The sequence below is a fragment of the Buteo buteo genome, chromosome 7 (genome assembly GCF_964188355.1).
Source record: "Buteo buteo chromosome 7, bButBut1.hap1.1, whole genome shotgun sequence".
NCBI classification, from domain to species: domain Eukaryota; kingdom Metazoa; phylum Chordata; class Aves; order Accipitriformes; family Accipitridae; genus Buteo; species Buteo buteo.
Genome location: NC_134177.1, coordinates 15604161 through 15630578, shown reverse-complemented (window position 1 = coordinate 15630578; position 26418 = coordinate 15604161). Strand labels below are relative to the sequence as shown.

Here is a 26418-nt window from a genome sequence, read left to right as displayed (position 1 = left end):
TGCTGTTAGAGCCACGACAGAGCAATGAAATCTGCGAGACATGCAGCGGGCGTGTGCTACGGAGAGACTACCCCATTTGCAGGAGCTAAACAACAGACAGGCTTAATGCCATCAGAATGCAGCATTCTCAAGCTGCTGTATATAATACGTATGTAGCGCGTCCACAAGAACAGAACTGTGGCAAGAAACACTAAACAGGCAAAGCATGGATTTTAGGATTTAGCACATGTACTTAGGCTGAAGCATCTTCCATGTTCTAAATCAGATTCTGTCAGATCAATGCTGGGGATTTTTCAAGGCGGAACCACCCAAGACAACATTACAGCGCTGGTGCCTATATTGTGACTGCTGTCTGGTCTCATGACTGAGAGGAGGCTCTGAATTTTTAAGAGCATAAAAAACCCCCAAACCTTACTGAGTCAGACCAGCTTTTGTCCAGTCCTGTAACCTCCAGCAGCTGAGTTAATGCTTATTCCCAGTGAAAAAACACATAACCCACAAACCCTCTGTCAGAGATCGTAATGACTTTCACAAATAAATCTCATGGTAAGAGCTAAGCTTGAATCACAGTTTTGGTACGTTCTGATTTCCTCCTCTCTCATCAGGAAGACCACAGAAGTTCCTATGAAACACCACAGGGGCCAAGTAACTCAAATCTTAAGCAGGTTCTGTCCAGAACTGGCTATACTGGTGAGTGTAAGAGCATGAAGAAAGGGAATGAAGAGACTCAGGGACTCCCAGTGCCACTACCTGTGCTGAAGGTGGGTCCGTGAAGAGGAAGGTCTCGCAGCACCTTTGGGCAGCACCCAAGTGAAGTGAAAAACTAAAACATTGTTCTCCTGAAATCTAAAGGTGCTGCTGATCTCTGTCTACCTGGAGGATGTATAGTCCTAACTGACTTCTCCAGTTTCCACTGAATAGGAAGGGTACTTGTGGTGGGTCTTCCATTGATAAGTGTGGAAATATCAAAGTCTCGTTCTTGAATGAGACACTGCATTTTGTAATTGTGGCTCTGACTGTACCAGGGATTATAACAAAAACATGACAGTCATTGCAGGTAAAATTGTTTGCTTGCTGTTCTACTGTTTGGCAGAGGATTTCTTCTTCAGACCCAGCCATATCAATGACTTCTATATGTGTGTCTCTCTTCTTGATATTAAGCAGAGACCTAGGAGGCATATAGGTATGAGCAAAGAGTAGAGTATAGTGTCTTGGATGGTTTGAGGACTCTGGAGAATGCATGAGTTGCTCCAAGTGACACAAACACGGTATCAGTCCTCCTTGGTGTAAGCACCCAAACAGCAAAGCCCCGAGAACATTGAAAATAGTAATGACGTGTCTCCACTTCACAGCTCTATTCTGTGATGTGCTGAACAGGACTAATGGCAAGATGAGTGGAATGAGAAACCGAGGTTCTTGGTGACTGAATAGGGAGAGAAATGCCAAAGGAACAAAATAAAACAGCAATAATGTTGGACTGCCCTCGGAATGCACAGATGATCCATGGCAAAATGATCTGACCCGTATTAATTGATGGATATATTTCTTCAACGTTTTAATACCAGCACCAATGGCCAGAATATGTAAGACCCCAAAGAGCATTATGCCATTGACTGTAAAATGTGTAACTCGGGGGTGACTTCCATGCAGTGCAAGATTATGAGGATTAAGATTATAGCTGAGAAAATTGAAAGGGGTTACTATCATTTTCTCATTTAATTCACTTATTACATCAAATAGGCTGCTCTTTTTAATGCTGTAGAGGTTGTCTAAGTCCATGGAGGTAAAATAGAAGGTATCAGCCATTACAAAAACAATGGCAGTAAAACATGCACATAGGACAAGCTTTGAAAAGTGGTTTATGACAGTTTTAATGCTCTTTTGAGAGTCAACAATTAAACCTGCCCAGTAAAGCAGGGGCATTAGAGCAAATGCCAGAAAGGTTGGCCTGTTGAAAAACCCAGCAGTTGTTATAATACCTATGAGAGGGCTGCTTGTAGGCCCCACTAAGCTGCCATCAGACTTTCTTGAGGAAACCAATACCATCAGAAGAGCAAAGAAGAGTCCTTCAAGCGTGTTGGTAAATGTTCTGGTATAAAATACCAGAGTGACATAAGATCCGGCAAGAAGTACCAGTGCTTTCCATGGATCCACTTCCCAGAAAGGAGCTAACCGGTAAACACTATAGTCGAGTATGAAAGAAAAGACTGTAAAGAGAAGGCGAGGTGATACAAGAAGGGTGTAGCTGTTGATGCAACTTGAACATATGTCCAGCTGCTGCAAAGACTTGATCACCCAGTAGGTAACTCCAGATGTCATTAATGGGAAAACAATTGTTCTGCAAGGAGAGCTGGAAAGGAACTCCCAAGGATAATAGACCTGTAGGTTTAAAATATCTCCTATAAAGGAAGAAAGAAAGAAAGAAAAAAAATACATACATACATAATGTATTTTATTCAGTAATTCAACATTAGGGATACAACTTAGTGTAAGAGGCATCACCGAGGCAGAGCAGTCCCTAGGCTTTTGAGGCTGTCTTCAACCTTGAAAGTTTCAGAAGTACACCATTAATTTTCACAAAGCTTCAAGGAAAAGAAAAAAAAAAAAAAAAAAAGACAAAAAACCATCTCTATTACGGTGATACGGTTGCAGGCGCCACTTGCCGTGGCCAGCACAAACACCGCCATCCGCAACTGCGGATCTGCTCCCACCCTGCTTGCAAGAATCGCTTTGTAACGAAACGGGAGCACGAAGCGGGCCTGTGCGAACACCGAACCGCACCGGGCAGCCCGGGAGGAGGAGGAGGAGGAGGAGGAGGAGGAGGAGGAGGAGGAGGAGGAGGGCGGGGGCTGCGTCTCACAGCGACGGCACACGGCAGGCAGGTGCCCACACGCTGCGCGGCACAGCGCTGCACCCCCCCGCGGCAGGGCTGCAAGGGGAAACGCGCCCCCGGGGCCTCTCCCCGGCCCCCGCCGCCCGCCGAGGGGCCGCGGCCGGGGCCCAGCGCCCCACGGGCCGTGCGGGCGCCGCCCCGCCCCGCCCCTCCCGGCAGCGCCCGCCGCCTTACCTGCCATCACCTCGGGCGACTGGAAGAACTCGTCGGGGTGCAGGTAGCCGGCCTGCGGCAGCAGGCACCAGCCGGCCCGCAGGGCGGCCAGCAGCGCCCACAGCCCCTTGGCCCGCATACCGCCGCCACCGCCGAACCGGCGGCCTCCCGGCCCGCCCCGCCAGGGGGCGCGCGGCCGGCGGCCCAGGCGCCGCAGCGGGAGCCCGGCGCGCATGCGCAGCGCCCGCCGCCCCGCGGGACTGCGCCCGCCGCCCCCGGGCAGCGCAGCGTGAAGTTTAACTCCCCCGTGATGGACCACAGACTGACCCACAGACACGGGAGAGCGTCGTCACCGCGTCGGGGTGACAACCGGCCAGCACCTGCGGCTGTGGGGCCGCGGCACCGTGTCCCTGCTCGCTGCTGCCCACACGGCTCTCGCATCCAGAGCGGCGGGGCGGGCCGGGTCCTGCCGCCTTCCCGCTGGAGGGCGGGCGTCCGCGGAGCGAGCGAAACGGGCGGGCGGAGAAGCGAGGGGCGAACGTTAACCGCCCGGAAAAGCGAGAAAAGGAGCGGCTTAGCCATCAGGGCGAAGTCCGGAGAAACTGTAATGACTTCTCATGTTTATTTGTTATTTTCACTTATTGACGCTGTTACTGTTATTGTCTGATTTTGCCAGGTTTTTATTACGCTGAATGTCTTTTCATCCCAGGATCATGAGGGGGTGGTAGCTGTAGTCAGGAGGACGCTGCCTGCCAGCAGCACAGCAACAGTGGTTGTTAGTGCAGCTATGGATAAAAATAAAAACCAAATGCTACAAGCCAGTAGATAGAGCAACGGTTAATCAGAACTGAACTACTTCGTTTCATTAACAGCAAATACAAGTTTAATGCACAGGCACTCGAGGGAACCCCAGGACAGCCAGAAGTTGAGATGGAGATTGCATCAAATTAAAGATCACAGGGCAGATGACATCTCCCCTCAAGCAGTGAGAGTACTGGTTGTGCAAAGTCAACAAGCTCAGTGGATGCACACACTTGGCTTTGCTCTTTTCTCTGCTGACAAGTAGTCCCCACCAAATCTCTCTGGCCGCCTTTTTTGTCCAGTGACTTTGGAGATTTCCCCCTACTTTCTTCCACTGGAAGGTGAAGGACCTTGCCCGTGGCAGAAGCTGTATTCTGGACTGCAGGTCATCTCTCTGTCCATAGTCTGTCCATCCTCTGTGCACTTACCTCTTCTGGCAGCAGAGCTCAGAAGAAACCGTTGCCCCCAGCAAGGGTAGGATGGGATAAGCAGGGATGTAGGAGTCTGAACGTAATGAGCCAGGAGGCCAGAGAGGATTCACTAGACAAGGTTTTTTGATACTGCCTTCCCAGATGCAGAAATTCTTCTACAGGTCAGAAACTCAGTATCCATCTAACAGCACCTGGGAATCCTCCAGCCCAGGGTGGTTCAACATCAGCAACGATGGCAAAGATGCTCCAGTTTTGGACTGATCTTGGAAACCACGCTGACACTGTATTGCTGGCTTCTGCCCCAAATTCCACCCATCCACATGGACAGGGGCAGCTTCCAGCCCCACCCCACTCCCCTGACAAGCAGGTGCTGTTAGCACTTGCCCTGCAAAGAGGCAGGAAGAGGCATTCAAATGTTAGCACAACATGTTATCCAAACAGCAGCTTATCTGAAGAAAAGATGGTAAAGCAGAGGGAAGGCCTGGAAGTTGCCATTTGGACCATGCTAGTTCAAGCTCTGTATCTGACATAAAGTAAGAAGGGGAACAACAGTAGTCGCCAGTAGGTATTGTCTTAACTTATTACCTGCCCCAGAGCACTGTGGTGTTTGCATCCCTTCAATGGACTCAATATATTCACTCCCCAGCCATTTTGCGTACGTCCTCCTCTCTTCTACTGGCACAATCTCCACAGCAGAATCCTTAAAGATCAAGTTTTTTCCGTGAAAAGTTGAAGAATCAAACATTTTGAATCCATTTCCATTGCTGCTATTTCCAAAGTAGACCTGAAAAAAAAGCAAAATTTTCAGTATTTTGCAAGATGAAGTGCCACGTTCCTCTCGTACAACATGAAAGATGATAGGAATGGGTTTGTAGATGAAAAGTTCATACAAAATTGAAGAATCTCTCTTATGCATTTGCTTTTAGATGCTCCAATAGATTAAATACATAATTCTGCCACTGGCAATTACAAGAACAACATTTGTGATTTTGGTTTTTTAGTTACTATCTGGAAAGAGCTGTATTTTTAAAAAATTTTCTGTCTAAATATTGTTCTGTAATACAGAGTTTGGCTGCATAGGAGTTACAGAAGCGACTGAAGCCTAGCATGGAGATACTAAGTATTGCTTTTAAACTAGTTAACTTCAGTATTGACAAGAACCTAGCTGTGGCAGCCAGCCATGGTCTGCCTAGATGGTTTACCATGTACATGGCTGCAGCATAAATACACCCAGCAACATTCTGTTGCATTCCTAGGAAAATCCCAGGATGGAAAAGTGTTAGCATGTACTCTATTTCTTGTAGACTTCAAAGTCATGCAGTTAGGGAAAACACCTTAAGCTCCAGGAAGAGTACTACTGAAACCAGTGGCTGAGCAAAAAGTTGAAATTCCTTGTGCAGCAGGGTGGTCTTCCTAGAATTACATGGGTTGTATTCCACCTTCTCCATCCCACTTCAACAACAGGGCTCTGCACAGTGCACATGCTGCCAGTCTTATGATGCAGGGGTCATAATATGGCAGTATGGTCCTGTTGTCTTTATCCTTGGTCTGTGTTAGACCGTTCCCCCGTAGAATAAATGGATTATTAATACCTGGGCTTTGTCCAGTAGTCCATAGAGAGCAAAAATCCTGGTATCTGGGTGAACCATAATGGCCTGAGCTGGCACCTGAGCCAGGTGACACTCAGCAAACTGGGTGACTTCAGCACGGGCACCATTTGGACACAGTAACTGGAAATCACTGGACCTCAAGTTTTGGGCCCAACTATCGGTGTTTTTACCTGAAATAAGAAATTTGTCATTGTCACTCATTGAATGCCTTAGAGCAAAAAAGTTCAAGAAAATTAACTGAATTATAATAAAGACTCTAAAACCAAGTACCATCTGTGTTCTCAAACACTGTCGAGTGCTTCACAAAGGCCACATCCCCAGAGTCCTCCGCCAGGCACCTTTGGGAAATGTGAGATAAAAATTCAATTCAAAGCATCTTTATGTGAACCACATTTTTTTCATTAACTGACAGGTTTAGAATTCAATTTTTCTTACATACATTCCTGCAAACATATGCACTGGACCCTAAGACAATAAGCAAAAACAGGGAAATGAAGCATCTTGAAAGGAGAGAAAACCATCTTGCAAGGTATTAAAAAAATATTCTAAATTAAGAATTTTGAGAGGAATACAGCAGGATTTTTTTTCATTAATAACAGTGTGAGAAAGACAGAAAAAGGCCAATACTAGATGAGCAAAGAAACAGAAAATATGTGATGCTCAGTGAAGTATTACCCATCTACTAACAGCAGCTTTCACTCCTTTTGAAATCATGTACAAAGTATGTCATTAAGACTTTTTTGAATAAAATCCTTTCAGTGCATAGCCAAAGAGTTTATCAAATTCTGCATATGTGTGGGTGTGCACACTCACACGTATACTTTTTCTTCCTTTGTTTTCCACATTAGAGTGACCTTGGTGCTTGCACAGACACTGCTTTTACAACCCTGCACACCAAAGACATCTAGTTCATCTGCCTGCAGTTTCTAAGGGTACTGTTCCCGAACTAAGTTCAGTTTCCCCCAATTTTCCAAAGCAAAAGTAGCCTCACATGCCAAGGGCACCCTAAAAATCTCCTCCTCTTCTACAAGCGTGAAATCCCATTCCAGAAGGTTTCAGGGCAAAAGTGTAGAACAACACACCTTCACCAGCATTTGCCATTTCCCATGCTATATTGTGATGTTGTCTAGCACACAATACAACAGGCATCGCAGACTATTGGGAGATTTTTGCTAGGCCTGAAACACAAAGTCAGCAGGTAGAAGGAACGCACAGCACTTGCTTCAGACAGCAAGTAACACATAATTAAAATCAAGCTCAATTCAGTGAGCTGGGTGAGCTAGCAAAGAGATCTGACTTCCCAGGTATTTTGGGTAGAGGATTGCAGAAGATGTGTGGGTAATGGAGTTTAGTGGTGGCATCCTGTAGCTTATTCTACAAGTGTTTTGAAGAAGCACTTCCTAAAACCAGAAGATGTAAAGCTGTAACTGAGCATGGTTTATGTAGTATAAAATGCAAAAGTTATTATTGCTAAACAGTTACCAAAAATACATATAATTCACGTGTACCTGGTTTAACATGAGGAGTTAAGACTCAAAGGTCTTGTCATCATGTGGCTGACACTGTCATGCAGAGAACTGAGGACTCAGTAGGTGCTGTTCTCTGCATTCCCCATGAGAAAAGGCTATTCTCAACAGATTCTTCAGTACTCGGCAGAGTTTAATTTGCCCCAAGCAGTGAATTGCACACAAACAGAATGACCTCTCATACTTCTAGACAGGTTAGTCTGAAGACATCCAGTGTTGATGGAATCTGGAAATCTGAGGCTGCATTTTAAGCTCACGTCAGTCACCTTCCATAATTCATTCTTCTTTCAGAGAGGATCACCTAAGCATCACAGCCAAACCCATCCCTACCTTGCAGAAGATTGTGACCCTCCATTTTTCATCAAATCCTAACCTTTTAAATACCTGAAACTTTCCACATCACTCAATGAATTAAACGTCTTCTCTACTTTAAAAAAAAAAAAAAAAAAGTGATGTCCATATCAAGTTTGGGCTATATGGGCACTATTATCAAATGCACAACCTTAGAATATAAGCAAGGCTCATACAGCCTGTAACAGCATTTGTCATTTATTCCTTGGGTGACTGGTAGCTAGTTCTGTTAATCTACGCAGTACAGCAGAGGACCTGGAGTTTGCCTGCAAGGCATGTACCACAGCAGAGCAGCTGGAGAGAAACAGATTTGCAAAAAGTAGTTATCTAAGTCTAGCACTTCAGTATTTACCAGGCAGCTGTTGTTAAATTCTCCTCCCCTGAAGGAAAAAGACCACTGACTGTGAGCTCTGTTACATGCACCATTACCTTCAGAGCTGAAGGTCAGGAAAGGGAAGTGTGACTTCCATATCTAAGAGTTTCATAGTCTTAGGGTATGGCCCCATATGTAGATGTCTGCTGTTACACAAAGTGTTTATTCCATTTTATGCTATTCCCCCCATATACCTTTAACAAATCTTGTTTTGAAGAGGATTTGATATTTGAACATTGACCATAGTTGTTTGTGCTGTTGAGAAACCTACCTTCACATACAGCCACCAATGAGTACAGACAGTGAAGACCCACTCCTGGCTCCCTCTCACTACCCTGCCACGCTCAGCATGGACTCACAGCAGCCAGATACTGGCTACTATTTGCCTGCTTCCCTGCTAAAGTTCTTTGTGGATGACCCGACCATTCAGAGTGGTAGACTGGAGCAAGACTGGAGACAAATGACAATCCACTTGGTCCTCACTAGGTAGGTGCCTGTTGCTCTGTAAACAGAGACATGGATTTGGCTGATAGTGATCTGGTTGGCTGTGGGCCAGGAAGCTGTCAAAAGGCTTTGACATGATCTAATGTAATGCCTTATGACATACCTGTACTGTTGAAGACATCTGGGGAAACATGTCCCACTTCGTTTACAGCACATGCCATCTAACTGTAGCAACAATAACTGCTTTTTGCTGCCTGGGATGGAAAATAGTTCCTCCTTGCATTTTGACAAGCTGACAGACTAAGTAACAACCATATGTATTAATTACCTGAAGGCTCCACTGTAGCTGTAATAACGTTCTTGGCTACCTGCACTGCATTTATTGTTTCCACTATCATCTCCAATACACAGTTGACAGAGTTTTTGTGGATAATTGTCCTGCTTAGCTGAAGGCACGCAGCTGGCAGCAAAAAACTCACTCACAGCTGGGAAAAGAAAAACAAACCAATATAATGGGTGAAAAGCATGAACTCTTCACAAGAAAGGTAGTTACACTGTCACGAAGTTATAACCAATGCAGGTTTCAGCAGAACAGTAGAAACATGAGTTACAGCTGCCTACTGGAATTCACAAACTACAACTTTTCAAATATTTTCAAAGCATCATTTAGCTGATTATGTAATGAAACCGAAGAGCTTCCTGGGAGACAGGAAATAGGCAACTAAAATTCAAATCTGGAGTTCTATGGTCATAGATCCTTTGCTTGTTGTGTTATATTGCTCCATTACTAAATATGGTTTGAAAATAAATGCAATAATATTCAGGACAGGGACATATTTACTGCAATGACATCCCAGAGCTGGAAGTACTACTTAGAGGGGATACATCTGTATAGACAATGTGAATTTCTGTGACTATCTTATTGTTGAATAGCTTCAAGGAAGAGCTGAAACAGGTGTGAAAGCAGGATTTTCAAGACTGTATAAGCTTCAAGTTGATTAAATACAAAAAGCAATGTACTCTTATTCCAGTTTTCAGAAATGCATTTGAAACTTTTCCGGTTTGATACACTGGAGGCCAGGACTGCCATTGAGATGGATCTGGACAGGCTGGAGAAACAGACTGACAGGCACCTCAAAGTTCAACAAAGGTGAATGCAGAATCCTGCTTTTAGGATGGAATAAGACCATGAAAGGCTGGGGACTGGCAGGCTGAAAAGCAGCTCTGTAAAAAAAAAAAAAAAGATCTGGGGAACCTGGTGGACAACAAGTTGACCAAGAGTCAGCAGCGTGCTTTTGTGCCTATGAAGGCTAACGGCATACTGGGTTGTGTTAGTGGAGCAGTCAGGGGAAGTGATTATTCTCCTCTGACATCTGTGCCAAGTTTTGAGCTCCCAGTGTTAGAAAGACATTGACATTCTAGAGCAAATATGGTGGAAGGAGAGTAGGATGCTGGGAGGGCTGGAGCACATGACATACCAGGCTCAGAGCTGGGTTTGGTCAGCCTGGAGATAAGACAACTAACAGTGTATTGCTGCCTTCATTTACATAGTGGGTTTTTCAAAAAGACAGACCCAGATCCTTCTCCAGAGATGCAGAGCAAAAGGATGAGAAGCAACAGACCAAAGTTATAAGAAGGAAAATTCTGTTTAAATAGAAGAAGAAAATTCTTTATACCAAGAATGGTCGAACACTAGGACAGGGGTCCAGCAATGTTGTGTGTAATCTCCATCCTAGGAGTTACTTAAAACCTGCCTGGACATGGCCCTGGGCAATCTGATCTAACTGGACCTGCTTTGAGCAGTTGGTTGGACTAGATGACTTCCAAAAGTGCCTTCCAACCTAAATTAGCCAATGATTTTGTGATAAAGGAAAGAGGGAAAGGAATACTTCTGTGTTAAATGTAGCTTTCTCAATATGACCCTCCATTAGCCTAGTCTGGTGGCAAACTTAACATTTCTAATCGTTACATTAAAAACACAACACCCATTCACAAACAGAAAAGCTTAATATAGAGCTATGAGATATCAAAATTACTTCCCTAATGAAAGTTTATAATTGGACTGTTACTGTATTTTTGATATGTAGTACTGTTGTCTTACCTTGAGGAATATTACAGTCTCTGGTCTTAATAATGCCCCTCTTAATTAGCATACCAATGGGGATATTCCATCCAGCGGCTCTCCCCAGTCCTGTGTGGCAGGACTTCTTCCCTTTCAGGTCACTGATGGTGAATGCATTGGACAGATTTCGTTTCACTAATGCCACAGCATAGTATGCATTGCTGTTGTCATCAGCTTGCAGAAAAAAAACCAAAATGCATTACAAATTCCCTTAAGTATTCCCACTGCTTAATGATCTTCTACAGATCCATTACACTTAGATGGTGCCAACTTCAACTGCACCAACAATCAGCTAGTCAGGAATTATGAATGTACATGTAATCATTCTTCACTTCTACTACTTCACCATGTTGCATTCATTTATAGCATGTATACTGGTACTGCTATGCACTCGAACTGAATAATCTAGAGATGAACATGAAAGCATTCTTGTTAACATCAGCTCTTACAAACACATCCCTCTGAAAAACAACATTTGGGTGATTAGTGACTTAGCAAAACTGACTTCAGAAGTTATTTTTCTGGGAGAACTCAAACCTGTATTAAAATTTCCGTGAGTTTTGCAGCATATTGAAATTCTGCCTTAGTGACACAATGTCCACAAGTCCTCTTTTCATCAGTGACTCTGAAGCAGCCACACTGACGGGAAGAATTTGTTTCAAGCTAGAATATACTGTGTAATTTCTGTGGTTTTTCTTACATTAAAAATATTTTGATTTTGTGAATACTATTTTTTTCCATTGTAAATATTTTTTTCGGAATTGAAAAGACAAATAAAGAGGTACAAGACAGATAAAAGTTGCCACAAACTCAGTGTAGGAACCCATCCCATACTTAATTCCTCCTCTATCCATGACGTGAGGATACTAATTCTCATTTCCTTGGAAAACAGCTTTCCCAGCAGGGCTAGGGAACAGAGGCCGTGCTTTTAGAGCTGTTTTCAAACAACCTGGAAAAGTAAGGTCTGTATTTATGTTTCCTGACCTTCTTACCAGAGTAACTTTCTCCAGCAGCTGGTACAAGGCCATATGTCTTCCCAGCTGTATAAATATCAGCTCCACCTAGAACTACAGCATCACTTTCCTTCTTCTGAAAAATAAAATAAAATTGAGGATTTATGTGAAAAAGCAGCAGATACCTTCCCTGCTACAATGATGACACCTCCAGCATCATACCTGTTGCATCTCAAAGGGCAAGTCTGACAGCAAAAGAGCAATACACTGCTAAAGAAAACCCCCCAAACCTGCATAAAGCATCATCAGTGAAATGGGGACAGGAGATTTCACACATACAGGCTTGAGTTAGATGGGCAACAATGCCCTCATCACAACTGAGTATCATCAGGGTTCAGGCCTCTCTATACCACGTGAGCCACAGATCACCTCCTTGAAATCCAGTATTCATACTGGTCACCTAAATGCACATCCCTCTGATCTGACCTACCCAGTAAAGAGCACCTTGTGTTAATTTGGTTTATTGCAGAAGGCTTGTAGCAACCTACCTGGATCAGCTCCATGCACTGTTCCTTTGTCTTGGCTGAAATACACTGAATTTCTGGTTTCAAATTCTTTTTCTTAAAGGCAACAGCCATTTCACCACATTTCCAAATCTCCTCAGTGGATATAACACACCAGCTCAGGCTTTCTGGCAATGCTGCACAAAATTGGAAAGCAAATACTACAGTTTACTTTTTTGGTAATACACAAGGAGGGATACACACTCCTCACTGTCACATACATAGCATACGTGTTATTAAAAATGCTTACTTCTGTGTTTCTCTCCATCTCTCTAGCTCAGACTTACACCTGATTAGGAGCACAGAGCTCTCCAGATTAGTGGTATGTCCACACTGCAAACCGATCCATAGCAAAGGAACAAGAACTCCTGTGATTGCTGACCATTAAGTGCAGCCATAATGTATTAGCTGAGTGCAGCAAAAAACCACCCTGAACAGAGGCTTCCTCATATCTGGCAGTCACTGAGCAATGCCCAGAAGAGACAAGTCCAGGAGGTGGGGAGCTTTGCCACAGCACAGAGCACACCTGGGAGGCTCAGTTGCCATGATTATTAAGCTTAAGGCAGGGATTCTTACAGCCTGTGTTTCTGACTTTGCCAGAATGCACATCAAGTCATTTCTGCATTCTTCCGATAGTATAAAAGACTATTACCATTTCAATAAAGAGCAATTGAGGGTTTCTTCAGTTTCTGGAAGAAATTCTTTGCTAGGAATCCATTCATCCATTCTTTATAGACTACCTGAGGATTTACACAGCAACACATTACTATTTCCCCTTGTTAGCAGGTAAGAAATGGATTACCAGGTAGCAGTAGCAGCTTACCAGATTAATGTCTCACATACAGCAGAATGGGTAGAAAATGCCTGCATCTTGTAACACAAAATGAGCCAATTTGCCCAGGAAAGTATTCTGCAATGTGATACTGTTTCTAGGTCAAAAAGTGACCTTTCTCCATGCTGAAAGATTAGACTGGCATCTTGCCATAACCCTCCAAGAGTCAAAGAAAATAAAGCAGAATAAAGATGGTCTTTGTTATCAGCTATTTTTGTTCATGGTTATGAACAGGAATCTAAAGACGACTTACTGTTAGGGTCACAGCTCAGGGCTTCCATGGCATGAAGATACTCATCACCGAGCCATGCCTGGTAATTCTGAGCTGTGATTGCAACAAGCTCTGTGGTCAAGTCTCTGAACAGAAGATTCTGGGCACCATAGGCTGTGGAGTCAAACATCTGAAACTTGGTGCCTACCCCATTAAATCTTTGCTGTAATGTTAAAGAAAGAAAAAAAGCACCTGTCAGACATCCCTCTACCTGGGATATGTGACATCCCATACCCCTTCAAACCCCACAAAGCCGAAGATGCCAGGATATCCTGTCTTCAATTCAGCTAGATGGGTGGGAGAACCCCTCTAAAATGCAATGCACTGATGAAAAAATGGTGTCCTACTTGTCCCTGATTCAGGAGTTGGAAGACAACTGTCCCATCCGTGTCAGGCCGCACAACCACAGCATGAGCTGGGATTCGGGCCAGGTGGCAGGTTCTCCACTCTGTCACATCAGCTGTGTTACCATTGCGGCAGAGAAGCTGGAAGTCCTGGGAGCGAAGCCGCTGGGCCCACGAAGAAAGACTTCTCCCTGAAATCAGACAGAACATGGTTATGGAACAGACATCAGGTAGGGCTGATGCCTCTGGCTCCACGTCTGCTCTAAGCATCACATGCACATGTGGAGCAGAACACACATCTGAGCATCTCTGAACTATTCGTGACAGCACAATATATCCCATGCATCTACATGGTCCTGTAGTCTTGTATCTCCGGTAAGACAATAAACAGCTTAACACTTGTGAGACTGCATTGATCTGTACTGCGGTCTGCAGCAGTACCAAGACCACCCTTAAGACTACAATCCCATGCAACATTATTGGGTTTTTTTTCCCTTGTAAATGATGGTCAGATAGGCCCATGATATTAAAGTAATTTTATGCTCAAGGTAGATTTCACAAAGTGCCAAATAGGGCTGGCCACATCTTATTAACTTTTTGCTAGTCTCTGCTGAAATGCCTGGGTAGGCAGAGGCAACGTAACAGCCCAGGTCTCTACAAAACTAAGGGTTTAGTGCTTTTTAAGCTCTTTTTCCAGAAGAAGTTTAAGATTCCTCCTCTAACCGTTACTGAAACTATAAAGCATTTTAAAATCCCCATCTGTGGGTACCATCTGTTTTCACCATTAAAGCAGTTTTTGCTGATTCCTCAATTCAAGATAAATCAAACATTTGACATTTTACTATCATTAAAGACGCCATACTTCAGACCTTGCAACCACTATTCAACAAACTTCTGGATTACTCACCATCTGTATTTTCAGGCACTGTGCTGTGCTTCACAAAAGCAACTTCTCCAGCACCTTCAGCCAAACACCTAATAAATATAAATCCAACCACAGAGATGCATTACGAAACACAGCTCCCATGCACTGGACACTGCCAGCTGCCAGCCAGAGGCCTGTATGCTACATTCCATCAGCCACAGACCTATTTCCTTGTGCTGAGAGTTTTGCTCAAGGCAGAGACTAGTGGCTGTTAGAACATAAAGTAAACTACCACTGTCATTTGGTGAACATGGACAACATGTTCAGTGCTGCCTGGGACAAACACCATGATCTTTGTCCAGGAGACTTCTCTAAGTCAGTCACACAACCCTTTGGGAAATACACAGAGAGGAGCAAGTGTTTCACATGAGCAAATTCTGCCCTTGCTCAGTCAATGCTGTCAGCCAGGGACTGGGAGCTGCAACACAGCACACGGACAAGAAAGAGGAAAATAAGAGCAAGATTGGTGTGCAAAAATGGAGGGCAGAGCAACTTGGTAATTCAGTGCAACTGAGATGGGATGACTGAAATAGCTGAAGAGGGCAGCAGTTCAGCTCTCAGACTCCAAGGGTCATCACATTTTACTAGGAAACATACAGCCTGCTGAAACAAACACTCGGATTTGTGTCAAGAGCTGCTGGACAAAGCAAACAGCAATGGGATTTCCCTGCCCAGTATAAGTGCTAAATATCCATTTGGTTTTAATACTCAGGTATTAATACCTGAAATAGTGGGTTTAGAATTACTTTTGTTCAGTCTCTAGGTATAAAGCGTGGTTGTCCTAACACAACAGCAGATCTTCTAACAAGATCAACTGGAAGTTCTCTGGCTTCAATTTCCTGTCAATGAGGCCTGGACACGATGCCTATAGATAAAGCATAGCGATTAAAAAAATTGACAGAGCCATGATTTTTACCTGAAAGCCCCACTGTAGTCATAGTATCGCTCTTGGGAATTTTGCTCGCATTTGTTCTGCCCAGCTGAATCCCCTTTGCAGAGCTGACAGAGGGATTTGGGATAGTTTACGCCATTTGCTCCAGGAACACAGCTTGCATTGAAATAGTCACTTACAGCTAAATGTGAAATTAGAATGAGAAATTTTTAGCAATGAATAAACAAGATCCTACAATCTTATTTTAACACATCTACATGGTACATCTCTAAAAACATTCAGAAGAGATAAGTCATTTTGTTCTTAAAAGATAGTTTCCGAGTTTAAAAAAAAACAAACCTGCAGTCTTCATCAGACCTATGTTAGGTCTATTCCATCTTACAAGGGGCATCAAAGCCAAGGACAAAACAGCAGCATCAAAGCAAAGGAATAAACCAGCGGCATCAAAGCCAAAGAACAAACGAGCGGCATCAAAGCCAAGGAACAAACCAGCGGCATCAAAGCCAAGGAACAAACCAGCGGCATCAAAGCCAAGGAACAAACCAGCGGCATCAAAGCCAAGGAACAAACCAGCGGCATCAAAGCCAAGGAACAAACCAGCGGCTAGAACCACACATTTCTGTCCACATGCAGGGTCCCAAGACTATATGGAAAGGCACTGCTGAAGATGAGATCTTTGCCCTGTAACTCTTACCTTTTGGAAGGTCACATCCCATTGCTGCCAGGCGCCCACTGTCAATTAGATAACCCACTGGCACATCCCAGCCTGCAGTTCTGTTGATGCCTGTGTGACATGAACTGACACCCTTCAAGCTGTTGATGGTGATGTTGGAACTCTTCTTTACCACAGCCACGGCATAATAGGAAGTTCCAATCTCTGCAGCGTAGGAAGAAAGAGAAGCAAGCAAAGTAGCCTCGCAGTAGCATTACAGTGAGATACACTGATTTGTGCCCTCTTGTGGCTCCCCTACCCACAGGCAAGTCACATTGTTCACATCCTTGTTGAGGACCTGCTGACTGTGAGCAAATGTCCTCCGTTATCTTTTCAGTGTGAAATGTCTTAGTTAAAGGCCACAGGCAATCTGCTCTAACTTTGAAGGTCACCCTGCTATCAAAGGGATGTGGGGTGAAAGACATCCAGAGGTTCCTTCCAAGAAGAAATTTTCTATGATTCTAAATGTATTTGGATTGAATTGAAACCAATACAATTAATAGTAAAAAAAAAATATTCCCCAGTTGTCTACTAATTTGATCTTAACTTTGACACAGCATAGCAAGTTGATGTCACCGGAGCATCACAGCTGATTTCATTCTCTTTGTTTTACAGTTTGATATAACTCAGAGTCAAGAGTTTAGGGTCTGAAGTAACCATAAGGTCATTCAATCTGACTTTATTTAGATCAGAAATCATTAAATTTAATTCAACTTTTCTCTGATTTGAGCTCACAAACTAACTAGTGGAGATAGCCAGCCTCTGGATCATGAGGCCCATTTGGTGTTGAGAAACTGAAGTACAGTTCCCTCACCAGGGTCATGGTGTGGTTAACAGTGGGGAGGGTGCTGCTGCAGGTAATCCAAGTCCCCATGTACTGAGCCCAACAGGGACTTCTGAGGATGCCTTGGCCAGACCACACTAAGACCCAGCTGCAAACCAAATCTAGCTCCATCTCACAATAGAGTGGTGGGACATTACTGCCTGCAGACTGCTTACAGAGCTGTTGCTTCCCCCTTGCATCTCTGAAAGTTATGGGGGACATCTTCTGGCTCTGAACTACACAAACATTGATACTGAGCCCTTAGTCAGGGTGACAAGTCACCACTGAATTATTGTCTCTGTCTTGAAAGGAACTCAAGGCTTAAGGACACCCAGATAAAGAAGCAGAATCTATCACTTTCTTTCTTCCAGGAGGTAATCATATACACTACTAAAAATAAAATCTAATTATTCTAATTTATGGGATTGAGAGATAAACCTAGTAACAATTTGTGCTTTGCAATTCATTAATTTATCTGCGAAGTATGGAACAGAGAAGACAGTAAGCAGTGAGACAGTAAAAAAACCCAACAAAAAAAACCCCAAACCAAACCAAAACCCTAAAATCAAAACAAAACCCAACCCAACAAACCTATTACAGGCATGGCTATTTTGACCTAACTACTTCAGGACAGACTGCCACAGCCCCACATCTCTGTTTCCCACACACATTCTGTCACAGGCAGGAACATCCAAGAGAGAACCTGACCATTACCTACTGTTTAGAGTCTTCAAGAGGACCATCCCAAAATAAAATGGGAAGAGTAAAAATGCATAAGAAAAAGCTCATATTAAGTAATCTAAACGTTATTTAGTCAGAATATACCTTGATCATATACTTCCCCCACCACAGGTTTCAGACCATACTCCTTTCCAGCCTGGTAAATCAAACGGCCATCCAGTGTCACTGCATCTGCCAAATCATCCTGTGCAGACACAAGGGCAGAATACATGTTGAAGCTTAATTACCAGTATTTCTCAACAGCCAGAGGCAGAGTACCCATGAATTTAGAAGAGGCCCTTTTATCTGTATTTGTGAGTTTTCTTTTCTCCAAAAAGTTCTTTTAAGGGCACTCAAATTTCTTAAGAACAATTACCAAGAGGGATTTTAGAACTTTGAAACCGCCTTCCTTCAGAAATAATGCAGAAACCAGCCCTGGACCGTGATGGCCTCAGTAGTCTTCATAGTCCAAAGGAATCTTAGAAATGGATCCTGCAGCTCTGTGATGAGCCTTAAGGCCCGCCAATTTGGAGTTTCATTCATCTCTATAGGTAGTGCCCCAAAGCTTGACGATTTAAATAAAGTAAATACATTTTTGAGGTCATACACAGATAGTTTGAAGTAATGTCTTCTGGGACTGCAAAATCTGAACGCCAAAGTGTACTCAAAAGCAACCTTAAAGCATGCTGGCTTGCACCTCAATAGACAAACAGCCACACATCTTGGGAGAGGTGGAGTAGATGGCAGTGCATTTTAGAGGAGGAGGAAAGCATCTTAAAAGACTGCCCAAAAGCAGGGGAATACAAATCTGGGGCATCCACTGCTGGGAAGGTGTCCATTAACACCGTATCTTTTCAGCTGACTATAACACAAAGCTAGCTGGAATCCTGCTACAGATGCAGGATTGCTCTGGATAGCATGGGATAGGACTTCCCACAGCAGCAAGGACTAGAGAACTACTACACACACCTCTCATCAGCTGAACCCTGGCTCTCACTGTGTACTGAAGCTAGTGGAAGCCAAGAAAGGGCATCTCACACAGGGACAAGATACTGCTGAGAAAATAATCAGCAGCTTGACATTTTGCATTTCTAAGCTGATTCCAAGTTTCTTATCAGTTTACTTAACCTCTGGTTTGGCACTGGTGAGGATAATTTAGTTTACCCATCCCTTGGCAGTTTGCTGAGCATTGGTTAGGGTAGGCCTAGGACTATGCTGCCTAGTACATCACAGCAATTTCCCACAGGCTGAGCCACATAAAAAGGTTGAAAATTTTTTAAGGGATCATGTGAGAGCATAGGTAAATAAATCAGATTTGAAGTTGCCATGTAATTTGAAATATTTTACTTATTTGGCTCAAGGAAAAAAAAAGGTCATCTTCATTAATGAGCTGGAACAATAGATGTCCTGAGAGTTGCTTGTCATGAATGAGAGCCGAAGAAAGCTCCAAAGGAACTTGGAGAGGAGTTGGGGTTAGGACATATTTGCATCTTAAAGAACAGACGCAATCTTTCCGGAATAACTAGATCTGATATTCCACTGTTGAGAGACAGAGCACAGGATGACAGTTTAGGAATCAAATATGGCCTGTTGTTTAGAAGGGACACCTGACAGTAAGAGGAAGATGAGGAGGTGGGAGTTAGAAGGACCTTACCCTCAGGAAGAACAAAATGAGCCTCTAGAATTAGCGATGGACAGGAAACAGAGCAGATAAAATGGGAAGGGCTGGCCAAAGAAGACAAGGACTATACTGTGTGGACATTATTTCCATGCAAGATAGCACTTTTCTGATTGGAAAGCTGAGGCTTTGAGCTCTGTTTAGCAGAAGATCCTCCTATCAATAGCTTGTGTACAAGTAACAGAACAAGACAGAAAAAATGCCTGTTGTTGTTGTATTTAACGTGAAGTAGTTTACAGGCTACAGACCTCTCCTTTAAATGCATACAATCACTGCTGAGGTGGCATATCAACAACAGTGTGGGTATTTTATTTTTTTTTTTGTAGCAAGCATTTGCCAATACATTTAGCAAAAGCACAGGATTATTCCACGTATGATTTTTTTCATAAGTATATGTGCAATGGTAATACCCTGTTAATTATTTTCAGAGAGACTTCATTTCTGTGTGTCACAACATTTTAAAATTACCTACAGAAGTGTTTAAAGACCTGAAGAATAGTTCTGGTCACATTGAACTAGGGAACCTGACAATACTTAATGTTAATGTTTAGACATTTCTCAATTTTTAAACATCTTCAAAGGTTTTTTACCTTATCCATGTGCTAACACATTCACAGGACTAAGTCCAAGTTATGTAGTGTTATAAAACAGCATATCTCTGCCTCTTCACCCATTGCGTCTCACTCCCTTTTTGGCCTCAAAGAGCAGAGTTCAGTATGGATGAGGACTCAGGGGTTCCACACAGTCCTACACAGAGTAGGCCAGCTTAAACATTTAGTAGATTATTAGCACAAGAAAAAAGAGGTCTCAAGGACAAAGCCTCATCTGAAGCCTTACAGTGAAGATTCATTTTATCAGAAAGCTACTTACTCGTGCTATCCACCTGCAAGTTACTGAGTTCAGCTAATCAAGTTTTATAGGAATCCAAGGTTCCACATAGATGCCTGCTGCTTGCAATGGCTTACAAATGCAATTCTGTGTGCACTGTATTTCAGAAACAGACACTCATCAGCCCTTTTAATAACTTACTTTGCAGAGTCTAACAGGTTGCTCTGTAGAATGCAGCAATCATCCAAGCAGTTGAGGAAGATCTGACATTAGAAAGTATTTCCTGTCTAATCCCGAGGTAAGATCCACACATGTATCCGTATCTGCTCCTAACATTCTTCAATATAGTCTTGATTCCCAAGCTCAATAACAGTATTTATCAAGAGGCAATGCGGTAGTTTTAGTAGCCAGACAACCCTTCTGCTTCTATTGACAAAAAATTCTAAGATACCAGTTTCTGAGATTTCTTCCTTTTTTCTGGCCACACAACCACCTGCCTCATCTCCCTTCGAAGCACTCTGCCAGGCCCCATTTCCTGGCTCTGGACCTTTTGTCCTTGACAAGCTGGATCTCCTCCACAAACCCCTGATTTTTGGGCATGTCTACACAGGATGCACAAACAATATTAACACAGCCAGCCATCCTCCCCTTCCCCCACACTCTGCCAGTGAAGACGACCATGATTACCTGCCTCCACATTTCCTCCAATATCCACTTGTTGCCTCCTGCCCCCTCCTAAGAGGGAATTATTTTCCATACATCGTTTTGCAAAGCCACATGCTTACAGTCTTTAAAACCTTCCCCAGAGCCGTGCTCCTTTTGGAAACTGAGCATGCTCCGGGCAGCTGAATTAATACAGCTGAGTTTGCATGCCCTTTGCTCACCCTACTTGCTGCTTTGTCTCTCTCTTGTACTCTGCTATCGGGAGATTTGATTTGGCTTTACACTCATCTCATCTGTATATACAGCAGTTTCCACAATGGGACCCTGAAATGGGAGTTTGATCCACAGTTTATTGAAATACAATCTACTTATAGGCTCAGCAGCACAGCTTTAACTACTGTCTACATCTTCTAACTCCAACCCTTCTTAAATATCTGCTAAATAAACCTGACAATTCCCAAATCAAAGATTAGCGTTTGGGAGGAAATATTTAAGACCTTTGCTGTGTTCCTAATGACTGGCCATATATGACTAGCCAAACAGACAACACAGGGCCATTCTGACATTCAGGTTCATATGTATACCTTTATGTGTTTTTTAAAAAATATACGCTTTGATTTTTCAGAGACAGGAAGCATATGGTCAGCTGCCTGGATCATCAGACACTCACTGCAGAGCTGTGTACATTGCCATTGGATTAGTATTAGGCACACGGGGAAATTAAATCAATGACACTGCTGTCACTCACAACTCACCTTGATCATCTGGATACAGTTAGCAGCTGACCCACCCTTTGTACAGTCCAGAGGGGGAAGGATGCCAGCCCCACCAAAGGCCTTACTCATGTCATTACACTTGGAAAGTTCTTGATCAGAGACAGTGCACCACCGGATACGTTCCAGGCTGAGCGCTGCAAACGCAACACCAAGAGAAAATATTATAGAACACATCTATGCCTTTGCAACAGAGCTTACCATTTAAAGGTTCCCAAAGAGCCAACCTTTCATTCTGTTCCTTCTCCCAAAAAAGAAAGAAATCGGGGCTCTTTCAACAGTGAGTCTTTAGAGATGGTTCCCACTTTCATTCAGATTAACATGGATACTGAAGTTTTTCTGGACTGGAAACAGGATAGGCTCAGACTTAGGTACTGCAACCCGATGGCATTTGTTTCTAACATAAGAAATATGCGTACCATGGAATAGGTCAGGGCATCCAGACTATGCTTAAAACCTGGCAGAATACATCATCTTTTCTCAAGTCAGAAGTGTTTAAAATGATTATTTGAAATGATATGCTACAAAACCAAAGAGACCATCCAAAGACAACTCTGTCTCAAGCATTACTAGTTAGTACCTGGAGTCCTGCCCCAGCCCTTTTTGGTCTGAATAAAAAAAAAGCAATCTTAGGTGCTCAAGAGCCTTGCCACTAGGCTTATTACAAAAACTAGAAAAGTAAACTTGTCCCTTCAAAACACTCTTTCATAAAAGGCCATTTCCACAGTCATGAAAAGGGGAGGGCAGTTCCATGAAAGAAAAGACTCAAATTTAGTAGTGGAGATTCCATTAATCAGTGAAGAAAGGTGTCTTTTAGCAGACCCAAATGCTACCCTTCTAAGTGCCAAAGCTACAAACATTTTGTTGCTTTTGTAAGGATATGTCATCATGTGCAAATGGTACGGCTATACATAAAATGCATACGCAAGTATGGTTTATGCTGATAAACAGGCACAGATAATTTTTATAAGCAAGGAGCACCACATTCCATTGCTTTTCTACAATTTTGAGTCTGCTGTAAGTTATTTGTCACGTGGTTTTCTAAAAACTCTAACTGGCCCTCTACTTCCCCACCATTGTCATGCAGTTGAGATACCCCATCTAACTTTGCAAGTTAAAATTACTCCACTAGTGCTTAATAATAGCCAGGCATATTTTCTGACTTAGTGGCTGCAGACTAAATAAGACTGTTGATGTCATAAAGCTTGTTTTGCACCTGATACTGAAACAGAGGGTTTGGCTTGCTGTTTCACTGCAACTCAGAGTCAACTGCTGTCAAAAAAACATTAAGTCAGACTCGGAAAACTTACAGGAAATTTTCATGGCAGCATGTGCTAGTAGAGGGAGCAACAACTGCCTGCCTGAGTTGCAGGAATTCTGAGACCCAAGATGGTTAGAAGAAAGGCACAACAGGGTCATGGTAAAAAGGCACCTCACAGAAACTTAATGTCTACCTCATCTACCTGGGTGAAAATTTCACCATTAATTTCTTGGGTCAGAAGGAAGAACTTAGGTTTTCTTTGGTAAAGACATTTGGGTTTTTCTTCTCCTAAAGCCAAACAAATGGAAATTAAATTGGGGTCTCAGCATCTCAGTATGTATGGCTAAGTGCCATTCTTCAGTCTCAGCATCCTGGTTTTAGATATAAACACACAGGAGATAATGTATGAATTGAATGAAGAAATCATTAGCCATATACACCTGAAACATGAAACAAAGCTCATCTGGCTCCATATTTCAGCCAAAATAGTGAAACAGCATCAGTCTGTTGCTTTTTTCCTCACTTATCTAAAAGAGGTAATTAATTTGTCCCCTTCCAAACTGCTAAGCTTTGTTGTTACAGGAAAGCCAGATCCTGGGCAACTTCCCGTTTCCTTCCTTACGAGTTAACCCATCTGAAGTGGGCTTGAGCACAGACAAGGTCTGTTAGCCTCTCTTCCTCTAGCCAACCAAGAACATCTTAAAACAGCAGGTCAGTCTCTGAACCCGAGTTTATTCACAATTTTGGCTCTCCTGTATATCTGTAGATATACATAAAGCATGAAATGGCAGGAGCTGGCAAGTTCCATTTGAAATATGCTCAAGTTCCTAAACACACATATAACTTCATCACTGGCAAACATCCAATTAAGTCCTTTGCTGAAAGTAACAGTACTACATTGTGTAACATCTTATCAAATGGCTATTAATACAGCTATTAATACACTATCAAGGGCTTTCAACAGAAACAACGTAAAAAAAAAAAGAATAAACTAGGATCATCTCTTTCTGAAGAACTGTGGAGTGCTTCAGAAACAGCATCCACACCTCTGATGAAATTAAAAGCATTCACCATTAGAATTTGGGAGTGACAGGAGAAAGCTAACATGTCACACAGAGCATAAGTGGAGTAAGGCAATTATTTCTACTTTTACAAAACAATTGTCACAGAACTGTTCACACTTGTGAGAAACAGACACCATTGAACCAAAAGAAGTAGATTCAGTGCTGAGGAAATAAAACATTTGACACCAATGAGTCAAGATACATACATGGTGTTCAATACAGCTGTTTCTACTGCTTTACCATTTTTTCTATTCTTTTTATTTCTTTTCCTGGCCATATGAGATTGGTTCTGAAATGGTTCTAGTTTCCCTCTGCTTTCTCACATCAAACAGAAGTCAACCCCAAAGACACCATGCTGCAGCAAAGGTTTTTGGAGGACACTTACCAGCATGAAAGAAGATAAGATAGAAGACATTTCTAGAGCTCTTCATGGTGAAGATTCTGGGATTTGTGCTTTTTCCAGCCTTCAGAACCCTCAGAGATCAAGGCTTCTGCAAGTGTGCTCTCCCCAGCCTGCTCTTTGGTAAAAATCAGCAACATTCAATTGCAGGTGCACTTTGTTCAACAATTTATCTTGCTTACCTTGGCACACGTCACCTCATAATGACTACAGGAAAAAAAGCCTACCTCTCTTCACACCACCTCTACACTTACAAAAAAATTCAGACTAGGAAATTGCAAAATATCTGAGGCACCAATGAGGTTGTTACTGCTTTAGCACCACCTATGGAGTTAGATAAACAGCTACACACTGACTCATAGGGGTAAGGCAGGGCTGTGTAACGAAATCTTAATTTTGAGTTCTATGTATTTCCTATGTGTTGGGGCTCAGGAAGCAAAAGTAGATTCCAGATATACACTTTATCTGACAGAGCTGATGGTCACTTTTTTTGCCGCATTCTCAGCGTTGTCATGAATTTCATAAAGCCGTAACTAGAAACCCAGGCTTTTACAATAGTGAAGTCTGTACGCTCTACAGGTGGTACAGTGCGTGCTAAGTGCACATCTCCTGAAATTTGATAGCAAATGCTATGAAATAGCTGAAGTAGTTTCATTTTTTTAAGGTTTTAGAGAAGGCCCAGGAAGGCTTCTTTCTCCCAGAAAGAGTAAAAACTCTGCTGAAAATAGCTGTGTTAAAAGCTGCTGTGACTTTTCAAGTAGCTCTCACAGAGCAACACTCACTTGTGCTGTCTTTTTCTTCATTTCTCATTAGCCAATGAACTGCAGCTGCCTGTAGCACTTTGTTCAGATAAAAGCTATTTAATGCTGCTTTGCTCTGCTGACTCCCATTTCTCAGCTCAGCACCCAGCTACCAGAAAAAAAACAGCTGTGTACCGCCATGAAAATGCCTTCACCTTCTTCTACCAAGAGCATGCACGAACAACACAACTGTATGCATCCTTCAGACAGTCTATACATCCAGTAATGTTGGCACAGATGCTTTCAGGAGTTAGTTACTTAGGTACTTGACTGCAATTTGGCCAGGCTGCTAGCTCTAGCACCTATTAGCACCTGTAAGACAACAGCTGAGTTTAAATCAATTAATTGCTATTTCAAATTTAAGACCTTCAAAAAATAGAAAATGACCCCTCCAGACCTTCTTAAACAAAACCTTATGTGAACTCTGATTCTTGGCTGCCTAAACTATTGGGAATTAGTCGTCCCTTTGTTGTCTGAAGTACTAAAGAACGACCTGGCATCACTGGAGTCCTTCCAAATTTTTGGAAGGACCCATTATTCGAATCCCTCCTATGCCCTTCCCACCAGCCAGATTAACCCCTCAAGCCTTCTGATGCTTGCAGTGAGGCTTACATACATATATAGATGACAAGACTGATGCACAGTCCTAGCACCAGTTGCTTAAGGCTGCAAGGGCAAGATTAATAAGAAATTAATTCGGTACCAGGCCTCTCCTATGGTCCTTCTGATCCTCTATGGGAAAGGTTCAGAAGGTAGAGGAGCAGCCTTTTTGTACAGGAGGCCTGTTCTGAATGCAGCCCCCTCTAAACCATCACACAAGCACAGTTCATGATAATTTAGCTCATCTTCCTATTTCACTCATAACCCTATGAATATCTATGCTTTAAGGAGATATTAAATTCCTTAGACTAATTTTCAGCACAATTTGGCAAAAACACCCACAAAGGAAATTATTAATATAACTTACAATAATAGTAGACAGCAGCAAATACTTCATCAAGCATGCTTCTGTATAGCAGTTAGAAATAGTTGGGTTAGCAGGTAGGGAATAAAACCCATGGTGCTTTCACTGGACCAGCAAAAGTAGGGTGGTAATGCATCAGTATGACACCATTTGGATTTCCTAATTACTCTAGTTGTTAAATTGGAAGCCTTAAGAAAAGTACATGTATTGTAAAATATATCTTTAAAATACAGAAAGTAAAGTATACG

At 42.9% G+C, this 26418-nt stretch overlaps 2 protein-coding genes across 4 annotated transcripts; both read right to left on the bottom strand.

The window, feature by feature from the left end:
• Nucleotides 1-727: 727 nt before the first annotated feature.
• PIGZ (phosphatidylinositol glycan anchor biosynthesis class Z) lies at nucleotides 728-3201 on the bottom strand. 2 transcript variants are annotated; one of them, XM_075031698.1, is made up of 2 exons: nucleotides 3068-3201; nucleotides 728-2582 (listed from the first exon to the last, which is right to left on the bottom strand). In XM_075031698.1, exon 2 carries the CDS (start codon nucleotides 2497-2499, stop codon nucleotides 847-849), a length of 1653 nt encoding a protein of 550 aa, XP_074887799.1. In that variant the 5' UTR covers nucleotides 2500-2582; nucleotides 3068-3201; the 3' UTR covers nucleotides 728-846. The 2 variants fall into 2 exon arrangements, with proteins under 2 accessions (XP_074887799.1, XP_074887800.1); XM_075031699.1 differs by having other exon boundaries at nucleotides 728-2399; nucleotides 3068-3185.
• MELTF (melanotransferrin) lies at nucleotides 3195-21853 on the bottom strand. Of its 2 annotated transcripts, XM_075031697.1 has the most exons (15): nucleotides 21664-21853; nucleotides 17845-17944; nucleotides 16179-16361; nucleotides 15509-15665; nucleotides 14575-14642; nucleotides 13671-13858; nucleotides 13306-13486; nucleotides 12206-12357; nucleotides 11697-11793; nucleotides 10684-10878; nucleotides 8911-9067; nucleotides 6159-6226; nucleotides 5871-6058; nucleotides 4864-5062; nucleotides 3195-3831 (listed from the first exon to the last, which is right to left on the bottom strand). In XM_075031697.1, the coding sequence occupies exons 1-15, from the start codon at nucleotides 21751-21753 to the stop codon at nucleotides 3758-3760; spliced, it is 2097 nt and encodes a 698-aa protein (XP_074887798.1). In that variant the 5' UTR covers nucleotides 21754-21853; the 3' UTR covers nucleotides 3195-3757. The 2 variants fall into 2 exon arrangements, with proteins under 2 accessions (XP_074887798.1, XP_074887797.1); XM_075031696.1 differs by lacking the exon at nucleotides 3195-3831 and having other exon boundaries at nucleotides 4554-5062.
• Between the last annotated feature and the right edge of the window lie 4565 nt (nucleotides 21854-26418).